The sequence below is a fragment of the Rana temporaria genome, chromosome 2 (genome assembly GCF_905171775.1).
Source record: "Rana temporaria chromosome 2, aRanTem1.1, whole genome shotgun sequence".
In the NCBI taxonomy this organism is placed as follows: domain Eukaryota; kingdom Metazoa; phylum Chordata; class Amphibia; order Anura; family Ranidae; genus Rana; species Rana temporaria.
The window spans coordinates 351,820,424-351,833,431 of NC_053490.1; the positions used below are offsets into that span (position 1 = coordinate 351,820,424).

A 13,008-nucleotide genomic window follows, 5' to 3' on the forward strand; every position below is an offset into this window, starting at 1 on the left:
TGTATTCTCTAGGTTGTTAGAAAAAAATATATATATATATAATGTTTGGGGGTTTTAAGTAATTTTCTAGCAAAAAAAACTGTGTTAGTCTCGTAAACACCGAATCTGAAAAACAGGCTCGGTAATGAAGTGGTTAATAGTAACAACAGAATGGCTCAGTATGTGCTGCAGACTTTTGTCACTGGAGCTCCACGCTACACAGGAATCATGTGGCCTCCACTTCCTATAGTGGAATTCCAGAGTTTCACAATAAAGTTCAGTTAAAAAAAAAAAAAAAAAAGTGGAGGACACGTGCTGCCTGTCATTAGTGGCGCGCCACTCTATAGCCAACCCCTCTGTTCTTCCGTTTCCTGGGTCGAGGTTTTCGATTGGCCCATCCTTTTGCGGCCATTAGAACGGCTTCGGACGTCTCGACGAGAATGGCTTACCGTGGACAGGGACAAAAAGTGCAGAAAGTGATGGTGCAGCCCATCGTATCTTTTTGTGTGTGGCTCTGTCTCGATGTTGTAATGGCGCATTTTTAACGCTGTTAGGCAAATTAGTTGTTTGCGAGTGAAGCAAAAATGTTCGATTGCACGTGTTTGGGCGGCTTTTGTGTCTTGCCGGTGCTTCAATTTGGTAAAAAATGCATGGGAGATAGTTGATGTGTGGGTTTGTTTTTGCAGTTCCTTATGATACAGAATGTTTTTTTTTTTCGATTATTATATGTGCTACTACTCGAATCAACACACGCCATTTAAAATGTTTTTCTTCAGTTTTCCTTAATCTACATTTACCAGAACCTGATCTTCAGATATCTTCAAAATGTGGGTATATGTGTGTGTGTGTGTGTGTGTGTGTGTGTGTAATATATATATATATATATATATATCTATATATATATATATATATATATATATATATATAATATATATATATATAATTTTGCATTGTTTGTCTTTTTTGGTAAATATTTTTCTCTGTATTCTTTCAGAGATCACGGATCCAAGTGTGGCTTTATGAGCAAGTGAGCATGCGCATCGAAGGTTGCATCATTGTAAGTGTGTTTATAATTTTTTATTTATTTTTTCCCACTTACAGCAGCCTCAGCTGTGGATATTAATGTCTCTGCCCGGGCTCCCTCCTCCTTCCCTGGCCACCGGGCCAGTAGAAGAGTGGAGCCCCACTCATGCACAGTAGGGTTCCCGTTGTGAAGCCTTAAGGCTTCACTGCCGGGTTCCCTTACTCACAATGAAGGCAGCATGCACCTGACAGCCGATGAAAACGTTAGCTGCAGTGCTGACATTGCTGGACTCTAGGACATGTAACTCCTTTCACACTGGTGCCGTCCATAGGGTCGGCGGTAAAACGCCACTATTTTACTGTCGGATTTGCGGCGCATTTTGGCTGCTAGCGGGCACTTTTAACCCCCGCTAGTGGCTGAGAAAGGGTTAATACCGCCAGCGCTGCCCATTGAATTCAATGTACAGGAGCGGTGAGTTCACAGTTCCAAAGAAGCTGCTGGCAGGACTTTTCCTGACGCCCTGCCAGTGCACCGCTCCAAGGGCTTTCACACTGGAGTGAATAGAGCAGCTGTTTAAGGGCAGGTGCTATTTTTTTTTACCCTATAGCGCTTGCAAAACGCCCTCAGCGTGAAAGGGGTCTAAGTGTCCGATTTATTAAAAGTCAGCAGCTGTTGTATGTGCAGCTGCTGGCTGCACTGTACCTCCGCTTTAGGCCCCTTTCAGACGTCCGCTCCGCCTGTCCGTTATTACAAGTCCGTTAACGGACTTGTAATACATCCCTATGGGATCGCGTTCGTTAGCGGATGGAGCATCCGATAGCGTCCGCGTCCGTCGGGATCCGGTTTTCGGACGGAAGAAAACCCTATTTTTCGGAACAGAACTGATGCAGACGGGCAGACGGTCCGTCTGCATCCGGTTCCCCATAGGGCGGAGCTGAGACAGGGCGGTCCCCGCCCTATCCGCCGACAGCTCAGCGCTGAGCCGACGGAGACACACGGAGTGGACCCAGAAACGGTCCGCTCCGTGTGAAAGAGCCCTTAATGTCTTCACCTGCTTTTGGTGTTCTTTGCTGGTTTCTGATTTACTCGCAACATCTCCTGAACAGCTTGATGTTCAGAATGTTTTACCCCCTTCATGCCCAGGGCATTTTTTGCTATTTAGCAACTGGTCATTGCTCTGCCAAAATGTTATCTGCTAAATTTCTTTGGTAAATATAATCCCAATTTGTGTATAGTCTCTGTGCAAGTTCTAGAGTCTACAATTGATCAATCCTGATGGTCTGTCTCATGTCTTAACCCTAAAATGCCAGGACAGTAAAAATATTCTTAATATAATAATCAGTTTGTCCTCAGCCACATTCACACCCCCCCCCTCCCTTTAAATCGCAGTTCCACCTTTGAAGCAGTCCTCAGTTCCCCATTTACAGTGCAGTCCCTTTACATGATTAAATAAGGGGCTGCCCTGTAAATGGGTACTGCAATGATCATAATAGTGCCCCTGCAGTCTGCCACTTCCCCTCTAACATCACTCATCACATTTCCCCATTCCAGATTCTACATCTCCTGCACAGAACTTCTACCTGTTATCAGTCTGTGTGTCGGCTCCCGCCAGCCCAGCAGACTATGTCATCCTATTAGCAGGGCAGGGGGTGGGAGGAGACCTTCATTCTGATCTGAAGCTCCTCCGGCCCCATGTCCTGCTAATAGGATGACATCATCGGCTGGGCGGAGATGTGAGAGGACACATCAAAGACTGCGGTCATCGATCACCTCCTGCTGTGCGGCTCAGTCATAAGCAAGCCACGGACTGGCACAGGATTGCTGCCTGAGGGTTGGGGACCCCTGTCTTTGGGAATATTTTGTTTATATACACTGTGTGCACAATTATTAGTTTAAGTTGTATTTTTGAGGATTCGTTTTATTGTTGAACAACTACAGTGCTCTCGGTCAATCCAAAATGTTAATAAACCTCAAACCTGAATATTTAAGAAAGTAAAAGTGAGGTTGGCTTTTGAAAGAATCTGTGTGCACAATTTTTGGACAACTATTAGTGTGCAGAATTATTATGTAATTAAATGAAAACCAAATATGTTCCCATCTCACTTGTTTGTTTTTTTCATCTGTTGGGCCGGGTTCACACTGCCTCGTCACGGAAGTTCCACTACTTCCGATCTGACTTTGTCCTGCAACTTTGATGGCGGCCACAACTGGCTAGACTTTATTTTGAGTGGGATTCCCGTTCAAGATCCTCAGAGCACAAGTTGCATGCCACAATGTTGTATCGGTTAAGATGATGATCCAACTTGGATGCGACTTGCATTCAAATCGGTGGGCTGAAATCGTGCCCAAGTCAGACAAAAGTAGCGCAGGAACCTTTTTCAAAGTTGGTCCAGTTAAGATGGCTCTCATAGGGAACCATTAATGTTGACATGTAATGCGACTTGTGCTCTCAAAGTCGGAGCGTATGTCGGACCAGTGTGAACCTAAAGTCAGAACAATAAATAACTCAAAATTTACAAATAAACATTTCTGATATTTCCCCAAAAAATCGGTGACCAGTGAAGAGCCACTCCCTCTGCTTTCTCTCCTTCCTTCCTTTTTTTTTTTTTTTTCTTCTTTAATAACTTCCTTTCATAGAGTCTGTTTCTTGATCTGTTGACAATCAACTTTTTTTTGTGCAGCAGCAACCACAGGCTCCTATATACTGTTCAGAGAGGTGTACTGCCCCCCCCCACTGTAAATCTCCTGTTTAATAAGGGGCCCACAAAAGGGTTTAGGTCAGGTGAGGAAGGGGGGCAATGTCGTCATTCTTCTTTAAGGCCTTTTACTGGCTAGCCACGCACCAGAGTACTTCAATGCATGCTATGGAGCATTGTCCTGGATAAATATCATGGTCTTCTTGAAAAGATTTAGATTTTTTTTTTTTTTCTGTCTCGCTGCTTTAAGAAAATGGCTTCTAAAAACTGGCAATAGGTTTAGGAGTTGATTTTTTTGAGTCCATCAACCTAAAAAGGTCAAGCTAACTCATCCTAAAAAGATACGTTCACCTTTTTAGAATATACAGGTCATTCTCAAAAAATTAGCATATTGTGATAAAGTTCATTATTTTCTGTAATGTACTGATAAACATTAGACTTTCATATATTTTAGATTCATTACACACAACTGAAGTAGTTCAAGCCTTTTATTGTTTTAATATTGATGATTTTGGCATACAGCTCATGAAAACCCCAAATTCCTATCTCAAAAAATTAGCATATTTCATCCGACCAATAAAAGAAAAGTGTTAATAAAAAAAGTCAACCTTCAAATAATTATGTTCAGTTATGCACTCAATACTTGGTCGGGAATCCTTTTGCAGAAATGACTGCTTCAATGCGGCGTGGCATGGAGGCAATCAGCCTGTGGCACTGCTGAGGTGTTATGGAGGCCCAGGATGCTTCGGTAGCGGCCTTAAGCTCATCCAGAGTGTTGGGTCTTGCGTCTCAACTTTCTCTTCCCAATATCCCACAGATTCTCTATGGGGTTCAGGTCAGGAGAGTTGGCAGGCCAATTGAGCACAGTAATACCATGGTCAGTAAACCATTTACCAGTGGTTTTGGCACTGTAAGCAGGTGCCAGGTCGTGCTGAAAAATTAAATCTTCATCTCCATAAAGCTTTTCAGCAGATGGAAGCATGAAGTGCTCCAAAATCTCCTGATAGCTAGCTGCATTCACCCTGCCCTTGATAAAACACAGTGGACCAACACCAGCAGCTGACATGGCACCCCAGACCATCACTGACTGTGGGTACTTGACACTGGACTTCAGGCATTTTGGCATTTCCCTCTCCCCAGTCTTCCTCCAGACTCTGGCACCTTGATTACTGAATGACATGCAAAATTTGCTTTCATCCGAAAAAAGTACTTTGGACCACTGAGCAACAGTCCAGTGTTGCTTCTCTGTAGCCCAGGTCATGCTCTTCTGCCGCTGTTTCTGGTTCAAAAGTGGCTTGACCTGGGGAATGCGGCACCTGTAGCCCATTTCCTGCACACACCTGTACACGGTGGCTCTGGATGTTTCTACTCCAGACTCAGTCCACTGCTTCCGCAGGTCCCCCAAGGTCTGGAATCGGTCCTTCTCCACAATCTTCCTCAGGGTCCGGTCACCTCTTCTCGTTGTGCAGCGTTTTCTGCCACACTTTTTCCTTCCCACAGACTTCCCACTGAGGTGCCTTGATACAGCACTCTGGGAACAGCCTATTCGTTCAGAATTTTTTTTTTGTGTCTTACCCTCTTGCTTGAGGGTGTCAATGATGGCCTTCTGGACAGCAGTCAGGTCGACAGTCTTACCCATGATTGCGGTTTGGAGTAATGAACCAGGCTGGGAGTTTTTAAAAGCCTCAGGAATCTTTTGCAGGTGTTTAGAGTTAATTAGTTGATTCAGATGATTAGGTTAAGAGCTCGTTTAGAGAACCTTTTTCATGATATGCAAATTTTTTGAGATAGGAATTTTGGGTTTTCATGAGCTGTATGCCAAAATCATCAATATTAAAATAATAAAAGGCTTGAACTACTTCAGTTGTGTGTGTGTGTGTGTGTGTGTGTGTGTGTGTGTGATGAATCTAAAATATATGAAAGTCTAATGTTTATCGGTACATTACAGAAAATAATGAACTTTATCACAATATGCTAATTTTTTGAGAATGACCTGTATATTTTGCGTTCAAAGCATGTAAAGCATTGCACCAGGATCAGCTGATCTCCTTCAGATCTGTCAGTATAACTGTGTACCTGTACATCTCGTAAGGACAGACGGATACACTGACAGGTAGAAATAAATGGCCATGGCTCTCCACTGTGCCATGGTAGTTCTTTGAGAGCTACAAGCCGAGAACACAAAGGAGCTATGTACATGAATGATGTGGGCAGTTTCTTGCTATTTCTGACGCGTGAAACTAATTCATATTTTAAAATAAAGTCCTTTATATAAAAATGGTAAACCACTTGGATATTGCACATTAGTGTGAGTCCATTGAAAAGCAGAAGGTGAGAGTAAAATAGTCCATCAAAGAAATGAGGATAATTTGATGAACACTGGATTAGATCTCCGTCACCACACCTTGTGTCACCCCCTCCCGGTAATGCACTTACAGATCATACACTTGTTACTCCACAGATGCTGTCTGCAGACCAAGCACTTGCCATCTAGGTATTGCTCATCACAAGCAAATAATGAAAAAAGTACACATAGCGTAATCCTAGTACAACTCATATTTATTTAAAAGCGTCTTGTGATAACACGCTTACTATCTATATATCTATATATCTATCTCAACGTGTGTGTATGTATGTTCCAGCATCACGTCCAAACGGCTAAAGATATTAACATGAAACTTGGCACACATGTTACTTATATGTCAGCAACAAACATAGGATAGGTGGTTTAACCCTTACCCACCCCCATTTGCCATGGTCTGGGTTTTCCTTTAAAGTCCCATTCAACTCTATGGGAAATACATGTTACTTCATAACTTCCAAACGGCTGTAGATATTTCGATAACACTTGGTCACATGTTACTTATATGTCCACTTAAACTATAGGTTAGTTAATTTATCCCTTAACTACCCCCATTTGTGAGGGTCGGGGTTTTTGTTTAAAGTCCCATGCAAATCAATGGGAAATGTATGCTCCCACATAACTTCTGTACGCCTGGAGATATTTCAATAATACCTGATACACATATTACTTAAATGCCAAATAAAAATATGACAGTTAAATTAACCCTTACCTACACCCTTATATAAAAGATGGGTATATTTATATTACTATGATTTTCCTCCCCAAAAGGTTAAGATAGGAAGACCGGGCAACGCCGGGTATTCAGCTAGTACATAAATAAAACAAGGGCATGTAAAATATACTGAGACAATTGTACTCTGTCTAACCTCACTGCTCCTGCAGTGATCCCAGTAAGGAATCCTAGGTAAGAGAGAGGAGCCTGCTCACAGGGCATCGGTGCTAGGGGAAGTGGGGGCAACATAAGAAAGGAGGAGGTGACATCCAGAACCACGGGTGGAGATGAAGATGGGGGAAGATATCGGGTGGCAGTGACAGGTGGCAAAGGGGAATGACAAGACAAGCTGTTAACTGGTGTGGAAAGGAGGCTGACTGAGTGGGCAGTACAGTTTTTGGGTGGACTTTATGGTGGTCGGTACAGACCGGAGGGTCTAGTTTTTTTGGCTGTACTCCTTTTTAAGGTAAATAATGTTTGTCATTACTTCCTGAGACGGTATACAAAGCAGTTCCAAAATACCATTTGAACAAAAAAGCTAACTTTAAAATGTTACAAAATGGCTTGTTAAATTTTGTATCTTTCATTTCCAGGGATTTGATGAATATATGAACTTGGTGTTGGATGATGCAGAAGAAATCCATCTAAAAACAAAGTCTCGGAAACAACTTGGTAAGGTGTTTTTGTTCTATGAAATACTGTATAGGGTCACTAGAAGATTTGATATACAAAGGTACCTTTTGAATAAAGGTTGTTTTTATAGCCATAACGTGATGGTAAATGCATCATTATGTAAAATCAAAGCAGTTATGCCCACCCGCACTGTGCAACTCTCTGGCATAGTGGCCCCTCGCTGGAGCTGCCTGCTTCTTCCTGCTCCTCCTACCATGCTGTAATGCTCTGTGAGCATCTCCGCATGCATGTTCCCAAACTGGGCTGTGTGCATTCATAGACACACACAGCGTCAGTATGCCATGCCCTCACAAGACTGACTGGCAGGAGCATATGGCTCCCATTGTCCTCAGTTTTTCCTGTGAAACCTGGAAATGAGGATTAGTAAGAGTATTCAGGTAAGTGTTAGTGATTAGTGGGGACGATGTAAAAAATAGTGGCAATCTCTGGACTAACCATAACCCTCTCTCATGTGTTCAATGTTTGTATGATACTCTGAAGGAATGATTTACTCATCTAGGGCTGACTATTCTTTAATCGGATAAAAACCTCAAAACTGTGGTGTATAATTTTAGTTAATATGCCAAGTTTGAAAAAAAACATATATTATCCATGAATATCTCAAGTATATTCAGTGGTAAATGTAAATAATCAGCTATATGGTTGAAGAACAAAATATTTAGTCCACTCTGAGAATAACGGACAGGATTAGATGTTGAATCTGGTACAAATCTTCACACTTGGAGATCAACATTTATTATTTAAAGAAAAAATAATTAACCACTTGCTGACCGCGTAACAGAGGTGTGTGTGTGTGTGTGTGTGTATGTATACATTGCAGTTTTGCAATACGTTTACTGGGGTTATGGCTGAAGAGTTCTTCCTTCTTCTTTTTTTTTTTTCTTTTTTTTCTCTTCGAAAGTGTTCCAAGTGGCTCACAAGCCATTGAAATGCTTCCAGAAGCAGTGGGAGGAGATGTCCCGCTGCTCGCCAGGGTTTCTGTTGGCTCGCCCAAGAAAACTATCCAACTTTGATCACCTCTATGGCCTTGGAGGACCAGAGCAACGCCATGACATCGCTTCCGGGCCAGGGTGGAAGTAAACAAGTGTGTTCTTTTTAGGTAAAAGAGATTTGGGGTCTCTTTGACCCCAGATCTCTTCATAAACAGGACCGGTCATCCTAATTTCTATTACAAGGGATGTTTACATTCCTTGTAATAGGAATAAAAGTGATCCAAAAAAAAATATTGAAGCTACAGTGTAAAAATAAGCAAATTATTTACCACCTCCATGTTTGAAGCAAACGCATATGTAAGCCACGTATGCATATGTAAACAGTGTTGGCACCACGCCTGGTAAAGTATTACCTTGGATTTTGGGGACCCGTACATGACTAGGCTCTCGGGATGTGGTATCCCCGTACTCGGAAGTAACAATGTATTCTGGGGTGTAATTCCACATATGCCCATGGCATGTTTGAGCAATATATCATTTAGTGACAACCTTGTGCAAAAAAAAAAAAAAAAAAACTTTCAAAATATAAAATATTCCATGGACTCGACATGCAAATGGCTTGGGGTGTCTACTGGGTCATTTGGGGAGGGTGGGTTTGACCTGTCCTGGCATTTTATGCACAACATTTAGAAGTTTATGTCACACATCACCCACTCTTCTAACCACTTGAAAAAAGTGTCAGAGCTTTTTCTTCCTTTACATGGGGAAAAAAATATATATTTTTGTCCATGGACGGACACAGCCTCCTTTAAATCTTGACTTGTGGGTTATGTTCCGTCTATTCGGAGAGGGACTAGGAAGACATGTTGGATATTTAAATACATGTAACTTTAACAAAGTTAAACAGCCCCGCCCAGGGGGTGGTCCCTCTGGTCATAACCCCTCACCCTGCAGCCAGCAGCTAAGCTCTTCCCCAGACATTTCAGAGGCAGCAACCGGTGCCCCTGCACCTGCGGTTCCCATGAACACTTTGTCGGCAGTCCTGGAGTCATTTGTTGCCAGGGTGGAAGCGGCGTAAGGGTAAAAAGCGCCCCACTCCCCCAGCCATTTCCTGGGGAATGCTCAGACTCTGGCCTGGCTGCAGCACAGGATGCCTGTTCTGGAGTGTCAGAGGATGCCGACCCAGACCGTCCGGGCAGTGAGGAGGACTCCTTGTCCGGTCAGTGCAGGACAGAGCACTTGTGGGAGCACTTATCAACGCAGTAAGGGACACCCTTAAGCTAGAGGATACAGCTGGAACATCCATTGAGGGGTTGGTCCCTTTTGGGTCTCGCAAACTGAGGTTTTTCCCCTATGTAACCTTTTTTGACAAGTTCATGGATGAGGAATGGGAAGGGTCGCAGAGGTCCTTTGTGGTCTCTCGGCATATAGCGGTCAGTTACCCATTTGAAGAGAGCCTTTGGAAAAAAATGGGCTTCACCCCCGGTCGTTGGACCCCCTGGTATCGAGTGTGAACAAGGTAACCACTATCCCGGTAGAGGGGACCCCTACCTTTAAGGACCCTACTGATAGGAGATCCGAAGCGGTGACCCGCTCCATGTTCACCATTCTGGGGTCAGCGTTGTGACCTATATAGGCTACGAATTTGGTGTCTCAGACACTCACTGAATGGGCAAAGATTTTGCAACACAGAGGAGCATCGGCTTTCTCCAGAATGCGTAAGGCTGACTGACCAATTGATACAGGGCCTTGTGGTATGTCTGTGATGCCACTCTGGATGCGGCCCCCTTGATCTCCAGAGCCTCTGTATCTGCGGTGGTACTGCGCCGCCTGATTTGGCTGAAATGCTGGTCCCCTGACCAAGCATCCAAAAAATCTCTTGAAGATTTGCCCTTCAAAGGTGGAAGGCTTTTTGGTACCTCGTTGGACGACATTATTAAGAATGTCACTGGAGGTAAGAGCACACTTCTCCCACAGTCCTCTAAGGGGAAGGAGCTGGTATTTTCGACAAGGCTCCAGCTGGGGGACAGAAACGTCCCTGGGTGCGTAAGTCGGCTAACGAGCTTGCTACCACATTAAGTGCCCCGAGTCGAGGGTAGGGGGGCAGCTTCACGAGTTTGCAGCTCGGTGGACCTCCCTGCTCTCCAACCAGTGGGTCTGCAAGGTGGTCACTTCGGGGTGTACCGCCAAACAGATTCTATCCCTCAAATCTTCCTCTCCTTCCAGCTCGTCGGTCTGCTTTGATAGGAGCAGTTCAAGACCTTGATCAGGTGCGGAGTAATTTTACCTGTGCCCCTGGAGGAAAGGTTTCAGGGATTCTATTTGAATCTGTAGTCCCAAAGAAGGATGGTGTCCATCCGATCTTGGACCTCAAGACCCTCAATGCCTTTGTGAGGGTGCGAAAGTTCAGGATGGAATTTGTTCGGTGGTTGCTGCACTCCATCCTGGGGATTTTCTGGCGTCCCTGGACATCAAGGACGCATACTTGCATGTTCCCATCTGCACCAGCCATCATGTTTCTGCGCTTTGCGATCGGCGAAGACCACTATTTGTGGCTCTTCCCTTTGGCCTAGCGTCAGCACCAAGAGTGCTCGCCCTGATTCTGGATTTGCTGAGACAGCAAGGCATTGCTATTGTGGGCTACCTAGACCATCTTCTGAGGGCTGCTTCTGACTCAGAATTGGAGGACGTGTCTATAGCCAGTCAAACCCTCCAGGAATTTGGTTGGGTACTGAACATCCAGAAGTCGGTGTTGGTGTCAACTCAGTGTCTGGAGTACCTAGGGTTGATCCTGGACTCCTCGGAGGCGAAGGTCTTCCTTTTGGAGAATTTGCAGACACTCCAGTCGGCGGTGAAATTGTTAGCATCCCGCAAATGGTCATCTCTCCGTTTTTTGTATGCAAGTTATGGGTCTCATGGTGGCCTCCTTCGAGGCAGTTCCGTATACCCAATTCCACACGAGTATTGCAGAAGGAAATCCTGTCCAAATGGAACATGTCTCTGTTGTCCCTGGAATGTCAGATTCAGGCAAGTCACCTGGTCAGAGCTTCCCTGAGTTGGTGGCTGAGATCCCTGGCTCTTCTGTCTGGTAGGTCGTTCCTTTCAATTGGACTGTGATCACGACTGACGCCAGCCTCATAGGTTGGGGGGGGGGGGATTCTGGGAGATCCCGTCGGCCCAGGGTCGCTGGACTCCGGACGAATCCCGCCTGTCGATCAATGTACTGGAACTTCTAGCGATCAGGCTATGCCTCTCCTCGTGGTCGCAGAGGCTATTGGGTCGTACGATCAGGATCCAGTCTGACAACTCCACGGAGGTAGGTGGCTTATGTCAACCATCGGGGGGAACAAGGAGCTCGGCTGCGGCATTGGAGGTTGCTCACATCCTGCGGTGGGTGGAAAGGAGCGTGCCGGCTCTGTCAGCCGTTTACATTTCGGGCGTAGAAAGCTGGCAGACGGACTACCTAAGTCGCCAGATGCTGGATCAGGGGCAATGGTCGTTACATCCGGAGGTGTTTCCACGCCTTTGCCGGAGGTGGGGCACACTGGATGTGGATCGCAAGGTGTCGAGGTTCATGGCCAGGTCCAGAGATCCCTGGGCAGATGCGTCAGTGGCCCCGTGGGGTCAGTATCGGCTAATTTATGCCTTTTCCCCACTGAAGTTGCTTCCTCGTCTGCTCCGCAGAGTAGAGGCCGAGGGTTATTAGCCCCGGCGTCCCTGGTATGCCAACCTTGTGCGCCTGGTGGCCAATGAGGGAAGACCTTCTATCTCAAGGTCTCATACTTCATCCTTTACAGTCGCTGGTTTTAACGGCATGGCTATTGAAAGCCAGGTACTAAAGGACCGAGGTCTGTCGGATTCGATAATTTCAACCATGCTGAGGACATGTTGGTCTTCTTTGCGGAAAATCTACCATCGCACTTGGAAGGCCTACATCTCCATGTGTGAGGAGATGCAGTGGTGTCCATGGACGTGTTCGGTTTCCAGGGTCCTGCTGTTTTTACAGCGTGGAGTGGATCAGAAACTTTGCTTAAGCGCCATTAAGGGACAGATTTCAGCCTTGGCTGTTTTCTTTCAACAACCCTTGGCGACCCACTCGCTGGTAGGTACTTTTGTGCAGGGGGTTCGACATGTGCTTCCCCCGATTAGACCACCGCTTCCTCTGTGGGATTTGAATCTCAGGAGCCCCCTTTTGAGAACATCAGAGATATTCCTCTTGACGCTCTCTCAGAAAGTGGCTTTTCTAGTAGCCATTACGTCTGTCAGACGTGTTTCTGAGTTGGCGGCCTTGTCTTGCAAGTCTCCTTACTTGGTCCTCCCAAGGATAAAGCGGTGCTACACCCGCAGCCTTCCTTTCTTCCGAAGGTAGTTTCAGCTTTTCACCTGTTCACCTGAACGAGGACATTGTACTTCCGTCCTTGTGTCCTTGACCATCGCATCCCAAAGAGGCTGCGCTACATACCTTGGATGTGTTGTGTGCTCTGCGGGTGTACCTGTCTGCCACGGCTTTGTTCCGGAGTTTGGACTCACTGTTTGTGGCGGTGTCTGGTCCGCAGAAGGGCCTGGCGGTGTCTGGTCCGCAGAAGGGCCTGGCGGTATCGCCAGCC

At 45.4% G+C, this 13,008-nt stretch overlaps 1 protein-coding gene across 1 annotated transcript in view; it reads left to right on the plus strand.

Annotated features, from left to right (window-relative positions):
* The first annotated feature begins 301 nt into the window (after positions 1-301).
* The window catches only part of SNRPE (small nuclear ribonucleoprotein polypeptide E), a 107,444-nt gene continuing 94,737 nt past the window's right edge, over positions 302-13,008 (plus strand). The window contains exons 1-4 of the mRNA XM_040337595.1: positions 302-473; positions 780-806; positions 974-1,036; positions 7,370-7,448. Of these exons, the coding sequence (XP_040193529.1) occupies positions 420-473; positions 780-806; positions 974-1,036; positions 7,370-7,448 (223 nt within the window). The 5' untranslated portion in view covers positions 302-419. The remainder of the gene's footprint in view (positions 474-779; positions 807-973; positions 1,037-7,369; positions 7,449-13,008) is intronic.